The 13,763-nt window shown below is 38.2% G+C and overlaps 1 protein-coding gene across 1 annotated transcript; it reads right to left on the bottom strand.

Moving 5' to 3' along the window:
* Positions 1 to 904: 904 nt before the first annotated feature.
* Positions 905 to 4,140, bottom strand: scrt1b (scratch family zinc finger 1b). The gene is made up of 2 exons (XM_051130537.1): positions 3,469 to 4,140; positions 905 to 2,658 (listed from the first exon to the last, which is right to left on the bottom strand). Exons 1-2 carry the CDS (start codon positions 3,581 to 3,583, stop codon positions 1,934 to 1,936), a joined length of 840 nt encoding a protein of 279 aa, XP_050986494.1. The 5' UTR covers positions 3,584 to 4,140; the 3' UTR covers positions 905 to 1,933.
* Positions 4,141 to 13,763: the final 9,623 nt, after the last annotated feature.

The raw sequence follows: 13,763 nt of genomic DNA, 5'->3' as shown, positions 1-13,763 counted from the left end.
GAAAACAGCTTCAGCATGAAACCTGTTGATTTTGAGGTAACAAAAGTGCACGTTTTTCTTATCCGACAAAGATTGTGTGGCGAGAATGTCACCCTGAAGGAAACCCAGCACCTGTGGAAATTGTTCCCTCTGGACTTCCATTATTGCCACTCCATTATTTCCATTATATCAGCTTTTGGTGCTACATTAAAAACAACCAATTGCTACTGCCGGAGTGGATATATTGAACCGTAAATAACCATAGCAGGTTTTCGCCTGTCCCATCTCTTGGCCCGCATTGCTTCGTCAGTGCGTGTGCATTGATTTTCATTCACCAAGATTAATTGGCCTCTTTAATAGACTAATTTCACAGAGGAACGGCAATAATCAGGGACAAATGAGCAATAGACTCGGTTTGTTTACTTTGCCTTTATTATGAAGTGCTTAAAATGCCTTGTGTCTTGTGCTTACATCATTTGAACATTGGCTCAAAAAGTCGCAGGACATTTTTTTGTTTGTTTCTTGAACAGGTTTAGTGGATTCATCTACAGTAAAAAGGTTTTTCCTCTTCAAATGAGTATCTACATGAAGATCATCTCACAAACTGAGCTGTTATTCCTCATTCGAGGTGTAAAAAAAGGAAGATTGAGCTAGGTAACATCTACCTGAATCTAGGGTTTTTGTGCTACTTTTTAAGGATTTCTACAATGAAGTGCTTTCAACCTCAGGGACACCCGAACTGGAGAAAATGAAGCGTCTGATCTGAGCCGAGCTGGAAATGCAGCGCGAGTGCATTCCGGAACGGCTATGCAGATGGTACACCTTCCCATCGCTCCAGTCCTTTCTTGTCCTTGCGTGTCCCTTTGAGTTAACCTCAGAAAAGCCATTACATGTTCCACGCTTCTAGAGAATGGTTCTGAATTGCTTAGAGTGGAGTTACAGCACTTTGGGCCTACATCCTAAATCTACGTTTAAACTCGAGGCAGGCAGTGCATAAGCAGAGAGCAAAGAAAGATGGTTTAGACTTATGGATTTAGTCTCACTAAACTCTACATTGGCATTTTCCCTGATGTGGTATTTTTAAATGTTTATTAAGAGTATTGGATCAAAACGTACCTGATTTAGAAAAAACTGCTATAGGTAATACTTTATTACTTTCAAAAATACCATGCATTATGATTATTGCTTTTTATATTCTTATGAGAACCCCTAGAAATATTGCCCCTTGATACTATCTCTACATTTTGGCAAAATTATGAGCTTTGTGGTATTGGCATAGATTTCTTTTCTTTTCTTTTTGCATGCAGTACGTAGGTATACAAAAAAAAAAAAAAAATCAAATAAAAAAAAACATTTAAATTATTACCATGGATCTAAATGCTTTGGCATGTTAATAAGACTGGCATAACCCAAAAGGCAACGTTATTGAGAAAGAAAAAGGCTAAATGAATTATTAAAATAAATAAATACATGAAAATCACACTTTCAGTGCATCATAGACAATCATACATCCTAGATGGAGTAAACAGACAAACAAAAAAATAAATATATATATATATAAAAAAAAATCAATTAATAAATAAATAAATAATACCGGTTTACCTCGATTGCGAATACGTTTGGGCCACTTGCAGCAGTATGATAATATCCACTGACAATACAAAAGAGTTTTATTTTAATGAGGAACATGGTGTCACTCAAACCTTCATTCGACGCAAGTCATAGTCAAGTGCCGCGCGGCGCAGAGGCGAACTGTCTGAACGTCATTTGAGGACATGGGTGCTGAAGTGCATGCGAAGGTTCCATATTCCTTTAAGGTCAACTTTGCGAGAGAGAGAAAAATAGATAAAATTGTGCTATTACTGGGTTTCATTTTGATTGTGAGACATAACTGGGTAAGATAGCGTAATCATCCTAACACGTGACGGGGAAGTGAGCGCTTACAGACCGGAAGTCACGCCTCGACGGACGCGAGCGGCGAGAACGCGCCTTTAAAGCACGCCGACTCGTAGTGCTTGTTCAGGTAGGACTTGAGCGCGAAAGTTTTGTTGCATCGCTTGCATTTGAAATGCTTAAACGCCGAGTGGGTCTGCATGTGCGCCCGAAGGTTGGAGCGGTCGGCGAACGCTTTTCCACAGTGTGCACATCCAAAGGGCTTCTCGCCCGTGTGCGAGCGCATGTGGCCCTGCAGTAGCCAAGGTCTGCTGAACGCTTTCCCACATATGTCACACTTGTGCTTGAGGTCATGGGTAAGCAGGTGCATGGCCAGGGCTGGCATGGACACGTAGACTTTCCCACATGTCGGGCACTTTTTGGCCATCTTGCTGTCCAGGCTCCGGTGCGTCTGTTTGTGCCTGCTCAGGTTGGAAGACGTCGCGTAGGTTTTGCCACATTCGTTGCACGTGTGCCGCTGGAGGGTCCGCGAGCCACCGATCACTTTCCGACGGGACCTGCCGTCCGTGATGAAGAACGCGTCCACGGTGTAACCTTCGCTCACCGCGTTGTCGCCGTTGATGTACCCGGACGTGATCTCGGACTGAGGGCTGTCGGGCTGGTCCGAGTCAGGGGCCCCGTAGTCGCTGTGGTTGCCGTCGTAAATCGGGCCCGGGGAAGGCACTTTAGTGCCGCCGTCACTTTCTCCATCGTAAACGGCCGGGGTGATGTAGTCACTGATGTAGCCTAGCGTGGAGAGAACAAGATCTTTTATTCAATTATTCATATTCACAAGGGAATCGGGTGAGGACAATGGGCTTCGGCGACGCAACGGCCACTTTTCCGCTCAATTTATCTCCACCTTGGCAAAGGCGACCGGCGACCAGATTGTGCCAGTGCTCTTTGAGATTCATTATGTGTTTAACAAATTCAGCATTTCTCTTTGAATATCATTAGACTTAATGACCACTCACTACAGGAAATTCAGACAGAATAGGTGTCAGCTTGACTTCACGTTATTCCAGAGTTATTTCAGGACAAAGCCGGGGAGCTGTGAAGGATGCCACGTTTACCGTGGACTTACAGTATGAGCACAGATAGCACTTTTTTACAGTGGGAGATTAATTACCCCCCTTCTAAAGGCACCAACATAAGCACAGTGCGCTGTGTGCAGCTGCCCTAAGCGTTTCTTTGATTTGCAGAATAAACAAACACCTAAGCTCATCTAGAAGTGGCTCCAAGTTGCTGAGAAGTTAAGCGTCGTTACAAGCAGCAGATATTCATATGGCATGCATGCAAATACTAAGCCTTTTCACTGATGGAATCCCACTAATTATGTTTGCATTCACGTTATGCTTTCACATAAATCACAGGCAAAGCCACAGAGATGCTTAATCCCGCTACTGGATGTCTACTTTCCTTCCTGCAGAGTTTAATTCATAAATGAACCGCAAAACCACGCTGAGCAATTTCCGATGTGCTTGCTTGTGGTTTCATCTAAAACTCTGAGTGCTAAATCAACAGAAAAAAAGGGAATAAGCATTCCTTTGCATTTACCTTTGTCGTGTATCCGAAAGCTAAGATCGGTCCTGGACCTGCCGTACGCGCTCTCAAGTTCAGTGGATGAGAAATCATCTAGCTTCACCTTTTTCACCAAAAAAGACCTTGGCATGTTTAGAGCGCAGAGCGGAAAGCCTCTTCCAGCACGTTATCCTCGCTTTATCCACCGCACAATAGAAGAGTTGGTCCTGCAGGGCTGAAAGTCAAACACCTGAGCGAGGGGGAAGACGCGGAAGCTCCGTGTGCCCGAGCCGTTCCGCACAGGCGAAATGCAACTTCAGCACTGGACAGCGTGCGCGACAGCGGCAGAAGCAGCAACAGCGGAGCAGATCCGCCTCCAGGAGCCCGTGTGTCAGAGTGCGCTCAGACCCAAATGGAAGCGCTCCAAAAATGGGCAGCTTTAAATGCGAGCACGTTTCCGGAGGAGCTGTTGTTAATGTTATAGCGGGGAGAGAGAGAGAGAGAGAGGTGTCCGCTGCCTTCTCCTGATCGCGCGGGGTCGGTTTGATGTCTGAGCTCTGCTGATCAGCTGCTGGGATTTATACGTGCGCGATCAGGTGGGAGATGGAGATGGAAGTGCTTAATTTCATCCATCAGAAATCTCCCGGGAACAACATTGGACGAGAATGATTTATTGATGCTGTTATTCGTCTCTCAGTCTCATTTTTTCTACGTTCACGGCGCCCGCCATGTTTCTGCGGAATAAGAATTTATTGTTGCGAAAAGTCTATTTACGCCTATCTAATTGGTCTCATCCAAAATGCACATTTTCATAAATCAAGGCAAATCACATATGTTTAGATATATTTTGTGTTTTTAAAGAATGAAAACATTTTACAGTCTTTCACTAACAAGAAGTATATAAAAAAGCGGTAACACCTCCAAACTTGGTCTGTTCTTGGTTTCCACTGGTCGAGTTCAGCACCTCTACTCTGAGAGCTTGCACAAAATACATTCCACAGAAATCCTTCAGATTGCTTTTTCACCCATTTACAATGCATCACAAATATCAACAGGACTCGTCCTCTATATTCATACTAGCAATTTCAGTAGCAATATATTTTATTTGATGGGCATATGCTATAGATATACGTGGAAACACTTTACAACGTGTCATTTGTTAGCATTAGTTAATGTATGAGCTAACAATGAACAATATTACACAATTTATAAATCTTTGCTAATGTTAGTTCATAAAAATAGTCGTTCATTGTTTGTTCATGTTGTTAACAAGCACAACTTGTGATTTTAATAATGCGTTAGTAAATGCTGAAGTTCACAGTAAGATTAAAAGATAATTTTATTTACAGATAATGTACTCAGCTCCTTGTCATCCAAGATGTTCATGTCTTTCTTTCTTCACTCGTAAAGAAATTATGTTTGAGGAAAACATTTCCGGATTTTCCTCTATGTACTGGACTTCAATGGTGCCCCCCGATTTTGAATGTCCAAAATGCAGTTTAAATGCAGCTTCAAACGGCTCTTGACGATCCCATCCAAGGAATAAGGATCTTATCTTGCGAAACGATGCATTTTTTTCAAAAACATTACAATTTATATATTTTTTAACCTTAAACACTCGTCTTGTCTCGTCTGCATGAACTCTGCTTTTTCGGTTCATGACGAAAAACCCCCATCTCATTTTCCCTTCCAACTTTTTTTTGTTTGGGGAGGTGTTGGCGAGGGAGTGACAACGGCCATGAATATTTAGTGATTCACACCTGAGAGACGAAAGGCCCTCCTCTAATGGCCCATCAGTGAGAATCTGACTGTCAGGTAGAAACAATGAGAGATTCAAAAAATTGAGTTTTAGATTATTTGTATTTTATTTACAACACACTATAATCAAAACATACATAATGAAGGTCAAAAGCATATTATTGACTACATTGATGTTACATGTACAGAGACGTGAACAGACTTTGTGTCATTCCTGAAAACTGTTTTCTGGATTCGGTTCAACAAGTGAAACAAGTAAATTATACCTGTAGATTCCTTACAGATTCGATTGATGTACTGCTCTCATCTGTATGATCAAAAATGATGAAGTAATTTAAGTTCTTTTTGGCATTATCAGAATAACTGCCACAAACCGTGCTGGCGCAGAGTGATAATGGACAGAACAGTAGAGAGATGACAGTAAAGTACTGGGTGGAGAGAGAGGGGAGCGGGACCGGCAAAGGACCTCGAGACGGGATTCGAACTCGGGTCACACAGCTGGTGCTATATGTCAGCGCACTAATCACAAGGCTATTGGCACCGACATTTTCCCTTCCAACTTAAAGATCATCCTACATCGCTGCAGAAGTCCAGACTCAGTATTTACAAAATGAACATGCAAAGAAGATCAAACACCCTTTACAAAAAAAGGTAAAACAATGATGTAGAACGTTTTTGAAGTTGGAGGAGAAAATGAGATGGGAGTTTTTTGAAATACCCTAACTATCATGAATTGGAAAAAAATGAGTTCAGGCAGACGGGACAAGACAAGCGTTTTAAGTTTAAAAAGTATACAAAATGTTTTTTTTTTTTTTTTTAAATAACCAATCGTTTCGCTAGATAAGACCTTTCTTCCTCGGCTGGGATCGTTCAGAAGTTTAGAGCCATTTGAAGCTGCATTTGGATGTTAAAAATCGGGGGCACCACTGAAGTCCAGTATATGGAGAAAAATCCTGAAAATTTTTCTTCAAAAAACAATTTCTTTAGGACAGAAGAAAGAAAGACATGAACATCTTGGATGACAAGGGGGTCAGTACATTTTTAGTTCATGCTAACTAATGTAGTTAACTAACGAATCTTATTGTAAAGTGTTGTTATTGTGCCAAGGTCAGAAGCAGACATCAAGTGCTGGAAGATGATTTTTTGTAGAATACAGATGATCTGTTGAGGTGCTGTTATATATTTTCAGACATAAACTGCGCTCAGACATACACTTGTTTATATGGTTTAACAAGCATTAACTTAAATCTCTCTGTGATTTTTATTAATGAGGTTAGGTTTATGAAAATTGGACATTTTGTGACCAAATGTGAAGATAATAGTTGGAATCTAATAAGTTTCTAAAAGAATGAAAACACTTTATAGCTCTCATTCTTTATTTCTTAATATGACAATAAAAATATGACAACAGCATCCTCAGTTTTTTCTTAGCTAAATAATAGTAGCTAAATTAATAGTTAACTGCCACTGCTCTGACGCTTTCATAAAATACATCCACAAACTCCATAAAAGCCTCTTAGGAGGGCTTGTCAATAATACATAGTACCACTGTAATATTTCCCTTAATATATTACTTTGAGTTAGCAACATTGGCAGTAATTTACTTGATTCAAAGGGGATCACTGCTAAAAATAAATAAATAAATAAAAATCAACCCACTTAAAGCAAAGTAGTTCCAAGTTCATTAGACTTTTATTCCACTTCAAATTTCATGACTTTCATAACTCAAAAACCCATAACCCACAAGTACAAATAATGTGTGTGTATACTGTAAGTTAAATAAATGAAATCAAAGCTATTTTTTACACTGTATATTGTTCTTTTGGCAAAGTGACAAAAAGATAAAGAAAGTCCAGAAGCCAATATTATGTATTGACCCTAATCCTAACTCTATGACTTATTATCAATTATGTGAGAATATAAAGTAAGTTTTCCAGACATAAAGTACTCCCAAAACCTGCCTGTTTTCTATACTGTTTAAGCAGTATTACCTAAAATCCCATGCACTCTGTGCTATCACTAACTAATCACTTGCCTAATCTCTCAGTGATTTTTAGCAGCAGTGCTATAGGCTGCGTAGGCCAGTTTACAGCTGGTGCTCGCGTGCAGTGGCAGGCAGGCAAGCACAGAGGAGCGCAAGATTCAGGCTTTGCAGCTGCTGCGGCCCCCTCCACGAGCAGATGGAGCCTAGTGGGAACAAGCCGGGGAGGGTGGGGGGCAAGGGAAACTCAAAATCACTGGAAGGGAGAGAGGGAGTTTAAGAGAAGAGGATGCAGTGTTGAATTGATCAACACATTTGGTAAATGGTCTGAGTGTAGTTAGCTCACCTCAAAAAATGTGTCAGTCAGAGCTGACATATTACCGGTTCTGTCAGTTTGTCACTAAACTGGAGCATTTTAATTTGTACCTAGAGTTTCAAAAGATTTCACCTGAGTTTTCTGGGTCAAATCATACCAGATATCCCCATTATAGCTGGTTAGGTCAACGTAAAAATGCTGAACTGAATTAACATGAAGTATGCAGACACTAGAAACAATGGGGAAATCATAACCAAATATTTTTCAATAAAAAGCTATTACAATTTAAAAAGTGTCACAGCAAAAGTGAGAATGAAACTAGGCCTTGTACACAACAATGACACTAATATTGAAATTCTGGAAGATACTAACGATAATGGCTGATAACCAATAACATGTTGATTTTTAAATAAATAACGTGTTGAATATTAAAAATATAATTATAAATATTTATTAAACGCATTATATCTTATAATATTTATTAAAACAAATTTATTTAACATATTTAACCATTATAACAATTCTTTACTATTTTGTCTAAAAGTAAAAACACAAAAAATAAAATAAAATAAATAAAAAAACACAATAAAATGCAAAGAAAACAACTACTAAAACATGATTTTATTATATCTTATGACATTTATTAAAACACATATATTTTAAATTTTTAACCAATATAAAAATTATATACTATTTTGTCTAAAAGTAAAAACAAAACACTAAAAAAAGTAAATAAAATAAAAAATTAAATCACAGTAAAATGCAAAGTAAACAACTACTGAACAAAACATGATTTTATTATATCTTATGACATTTATTAAAACATATTTTAAATATTTAACCAATATAAAACTTATATTCTATTTTGTCTAAAAGTAAAAACAAAACCCTAAAAATTAAAATAAAATAAAAAATTAAAGCAGAGTAAACTTTAAAGTAAACAACTACTGAATGAAACATGATTTTATTGTATCTTATGACATTTATTAAAACATATATATTTTAAATATTTAGCCGATGATATATTATTTCGTCTAAAAGTAATAAATAAATAAATAAAATCACAGAAAAATGCGAAGTAAACAACTACTGAATAAAACATTTTTATTTTACATTTTACTATATATAATAAATAATTCTTCAAATATTTAACTTTTTAATTGAAACTTAAACTGTATAATTTTTTATTCTAAATAAAGTAAAAATGTGCTAAAGATTATTAATTAATGTTTTTGAAAACTGACTTCAAGTGACCATTATATGGTGGTGGCAAAGGTAATCTAAAATTAAAATGAGGAGTGTTGAGGATGCACAATGTAATATTTTACAAAATACAGATAACTTAAAGTCTAATACAAGCTGGTAATGGTTATTGTGCCAATATATCATGCATATGTCTCGTAGACGATGCCCTAAACTTAAACTACAACAACAGAGGTCTCAGTGCACAAATGAAGGGGACTGCTGGATTTTATCCTTCAGCATGCTGTCGCAATAATAACACTAAATATTGCTGAGCACAGTCCTCAACAGGCCAGAAATGCTGGTCTAGGAGTAAAACATACCTTGCCCTCTCTTTTCTCGTGACTTCAGTGAAACATACTACATTGGGAAAGCAGGGAAACAAACACTCAGGATTCTACTAAAGTTAGTGGGTGGCACCGCAGTTCACACACTATGTAATATGTACTACAAACTCTCTCTCCATTCTCTCTCTCCCACCACATTCACAGCAAATTGAGGATGATGCAAGTGATGGTGGGTAATTAGGATTCTCTCCTCCTCTTTGTCTCGAGCGCTTGAGCGATTTAAGTCATCACCACGCAAGTGTCAGTGGGGCTGCTGCGGATCTTTGCCTCAAGCTCTTTCCTTTACAAGAGTCAGCCTCCATCTGTGCCTTTGTAGTTTCTTCATCCTGATGAGGAGAGAGGCTCCAAGGTAATTGCCTTGAATCAGTGAAATTGCATTTCTATACTTGACAAGCCTTTCTGTGAAAGAGTAACATACCGGAGACTGGGAATTCCGTTTCGGAGAGCGGAAGAAAAGAGAGGAGAGAGAGATATCATTTAATTCTGCCGACAGTCAAACAATGGTGTGTCAGAAGTGATCAGAGGTTACATCCTTCTGAACCGTAAGACACGGAGCCAAGGGAGAGAGATATTAACACTCGCTCAGAGACGATATTATAGCCTACTCTGACACGTAAACAGACACGCACATACAAAAAGCACATGCGCCGTTAACAATCTACCCCTGCATTCATCTCCCCGCGGATCACTGAAAGGCTCTCAGATGTTTTCTCAGGTCACTGAGATGAGCCCGATCACTCAGAGTGGACTCGCTGCCAAAAAAAACTGACCTGCAATCGACTTCCTATTGAATTCTGTATCCTGAATAATAGGGGAGACCGGGGATGGTTGAGTTGAACACCATCAGTTTAACCACTTAGAAAAAGGTATCATACATGACCACCAACCCTCTAAGGTAAGTGTAGATGTTTCAGAAACAAAAAAACAACTGGAAAAAGTCAACAATTCACTTCTAGGTTCTAATTTAATTTGTAATCATGGACAGTTAGTGAAATTACAGTATATAAATGACCCAGTGTTTACAAAGTGAACAGGCAAAGAAGATCAAACGCCCTTTACCAAAAAATGTAACACGGCAACCAAGAAGATTCTAAAGTTGGAGGAGAAAATGAGATGGGAGTTTTTCGACATACCCTAACTGTCTTATACCGGAGTGCACAGAGTATGCATCCGCATTGCAGAGCTAGACAAGATGAGAATTTGTGGTTAAAAAGTATATAAATATTAATTTATTTAAGAAAATGACCCATCGCTTTGCTAGACAAGACCCTTATTCCTCAGCTGGAATCGTTCAGAAGCTGCATTGAAACTGCATTTTAACCTTTAATCCGTTGAGCACCATTAAAGTCCACTATATGGAGAAAAATCCTAAAATGTTTTCCTTAAAAAACGTAACTTCTTTGCGACTGAAGAAAGAAATGCATGAAGATCTTGGGTGACATAGGGGTGAATAAATTTATTTGGAAATTTTTATTCTGGAAGTGGAGTAATCCTTTAACGGAGGTTAAATTATGAAACTAACATCATCTCAATCAGCAGATTCTCTTGTTTAATTTGATATATCTAAATGCTAAAACTAGAAATATCATGTTTAGGTAGACATGGTAGACTCAGTTTAAAGGGGGACATTGGATGCCCATTTTCCACAAGTTGGTATGATTCTTTAGGGTCTTCGTGAAGTGTCTGCAACATACTTTGGTTAAAATTCCTCAATGGTCATGTAAAACGACACCCTTTTTACCTTGTCAAAAACAGCTCTGTTTACAACGACCGCTTTGGTGCATGCCTCTTTAAATGATAATGAGCTACTGCCCACTCTACCTCTCTCTTATTTATTTATTTATTTTGTTTATTTGGTGGTGCATTACCATCAAAAACAATACTAATCCACTGCATCCTCAGTGGCTCTGATGTCGGGACAAAATAAAGACTCTTATGTTTGCTTTTACATCCAACTATAAAACACCTGCATTGCTTACGAGATATTGTTGCTACTGCTGCTCAGGCACAAGAAAAATGGCAGACAGTGTACAACTGGCTGAGTGCAGGAATATGCAACTATGGTACAGCCCGTCAGCGGTTGTGGGCGGGGCCTGAGCAGTATGACGTCATACTGGGTGGTTGTAGGGTGGTTGTGTTCATGCCCAATGCTAAAACACATTTATATGTAAACACCATGTAAAAGTGTATTTTGCATCCGATGTCCCCTTTAAGCACAAAAATAACTAAAACTAAAATCTAAAAATGACAAAAAAACAAAACAAAAAAAAAACAAGTAAAATCAAACCAGAAAATATAAAATTAAAAAAAAAAATCAAAATATTAACAGAAACTATAAAGCTGCATGTCCACCAAAGCATTTTTAGCTGAAAATGCCCAGCTGTGAGAACTTGAGAGCGCAGCGTTTTTTCAGTTGAGACCGTGTGGTTGCTATGATATGGAATATCCGCTGAAGTAATGGCAACAGCATTGCAAATAAAATGTTTCTCCAAGCATTATTTTTTATAACAATATTATGGTAGTCCGACAATTCCATCTGGTAAAGACGTAAATACTCTCAGCACTTTACAGACGTGTTGTTCCCATTCAGAACAACTGAAAAAAATACGCTAGTATCAGGAAAAACGCTCTGGTGGACACGCGGCCTAATAGATGATCAATGATAAAATAAAACTGACAAAAACTTCTGTTTTTTAAATGCTAGCCTATGCTTCATGTATATTTGTTCGATAATGTTTCCAATTTGTTTGCGGTTTTAGAATAATAGTTTTCCTTTTTGTAATCCTGTTTTGATTAAAAATGTTTAAAGTGAAATGGGCTGGAGTTTGGGCAGGTACATTTCATGTAGTTGATGGGGGTTGGAATATAATTCTTAGAATTAATAATTCTTAATTATTCTAGAAAGAAAGCATCAATTTGATTTACAAAACACAAACTTTAAACTAATGTCTATGTTACATTCCAGCCCACCTGTTACAATTCACCCTGGTAGTGGGGCTGGTTGTAACAGCAGCACTCTTTGCACATTAAAGGAATAGTTCACACAAAAATGAACATCAAGACCATCCAAAATGTAAATGAGTTTATTTCTTTATTAGAACAGATTTGGAGAAATTTAGCATTACATAACTTGCTCACCACTGGATCCTCAGCAGTGAATGGGTGCCGTGAGAGTCCAAACAGCTGATAAAAACATCACAATAACCCTAAAGCAATCTACAAGACTCTAATTCATCAGTTAACGTATTGTGAAGTCAAAAACCTGTGTTTTTGTAACCAACAAATCCATCATTAATGTGTTTTAACTTTATACCATTGCTTCTAGCCAAAATACCATAATTACAAAGTCCATAATCCATAATATCGTTTGCCCCGTTGAAAAAGTCCATCCCTGTTGTCCTTTCACATCAAAATCCACCCACATATTGGTTTAGAATTGTTTTGGACTATTTTTGGTAGTAAATATGATTGATCTGTGCATATTTCTCTTCTCATTTGGCAACCCGATCTCACAGCAATTCATACATATTTTACAAGGTGGCTAATTCATATAAATTCAGGCAACCCGGTTCATACAAATTTGTACATTTTGTTAAACATTTTACGTATTCTACGAGGTGGCAAATTCGTACACGGTAAAAAATGACCGTAAATTTAACGGTAACAGGCTGTAATAAATAAATGCTACAGTAAAAACCTGTTAAATGAACGGTAAGTTCCCCTACTATATTTGGTGAAATACTGTATTAGACATTGCATGTAATTTTACGGTAGTGTACCGTTTTCGGAACTGAAAAAAAAACCCCATAAAATTTACAGTGAATAAGTGTAAATTGACATTCCAGAATTCCCTGTGTCACATTTTTTGTCGAAATAACTGTTTACTGTAAATGTTACTGAATTTTTTGTAGAGTGTAGGTATTCGTATGAATGACCATCCATAAAGGGGTTATTGAATGCAAAGTTCACTTTTTTTTCACTTGTTTGAACATTAATGTGTGTTGGCAGTGTATGTACACATCTACCCTATAACGATAAAAATCCATGCAGTGGTGTTTAATTAATGTGTAAAAATTAATATCCCATTTTTCAAATCAAGCCATTCTCAGATGCCCGTCGGTGTGGTGTCACACCGACAGAGGCCGCTCCCACAAAAGTTGATTGACGTGAGCGTTTTACCTCAGATCAGCTGTAACAGTCCTGTGACATGCTGGAGCAGGAATGTAATTTAGACAAGAATATCTCAAATTGAGCATTTGAGGTGTTGCTGGATGTAATAATGAACATAGTGGTCGTCATTTACTCCCGACATCTTAGCCGCTAAAGATGCCGTGGATTATGGTTGTTTGTGAACGGGATGCGCTTCCCTATCTACATATATCTGTCTATGTTTGCGCAAATCATTTGTGATCCAGCTTCACCTACAGCAGAATTGAGTATAAGGGTTTTTTATGAATCTCTACAATCACCTTTCCTAATAACGTGCTAGTTAGCAAGTTTAGTGGCTAAACGCGGCTAAAGTAAACAGGCTCGTCACTCCACAGAGAGAAGAGAGGGGCGGGGCGAGCAGAGCTCATTAACATTTAAAGCAGCCTCAACCAGAACAGGATGATTTTTGAAGAGCTGATTTTAGCAAGGTAAAAAGGATGTTGTTTTAATTCTCACAACCATTGAGAATTTTTAACCA

The sequence above is a fragment of the Labeo rohita genome, chromosome 16 (genome assembly GCF_022985175.1).
Source record: "Labeo rohita strain BAU-BD-2019 chromosome 16, IGBB_LRoh.1.0, whole genome shotgun sequence".
Lineage (NCBI taxonomy): Eukaryota > Metazoa > Chordata > Actinopteri > Cypriniformes > Cyprinidae > Labeo > Labeo rohita.
This window is presented reverse-complemented; position numbering and strand designations above follow the sequence as displayed.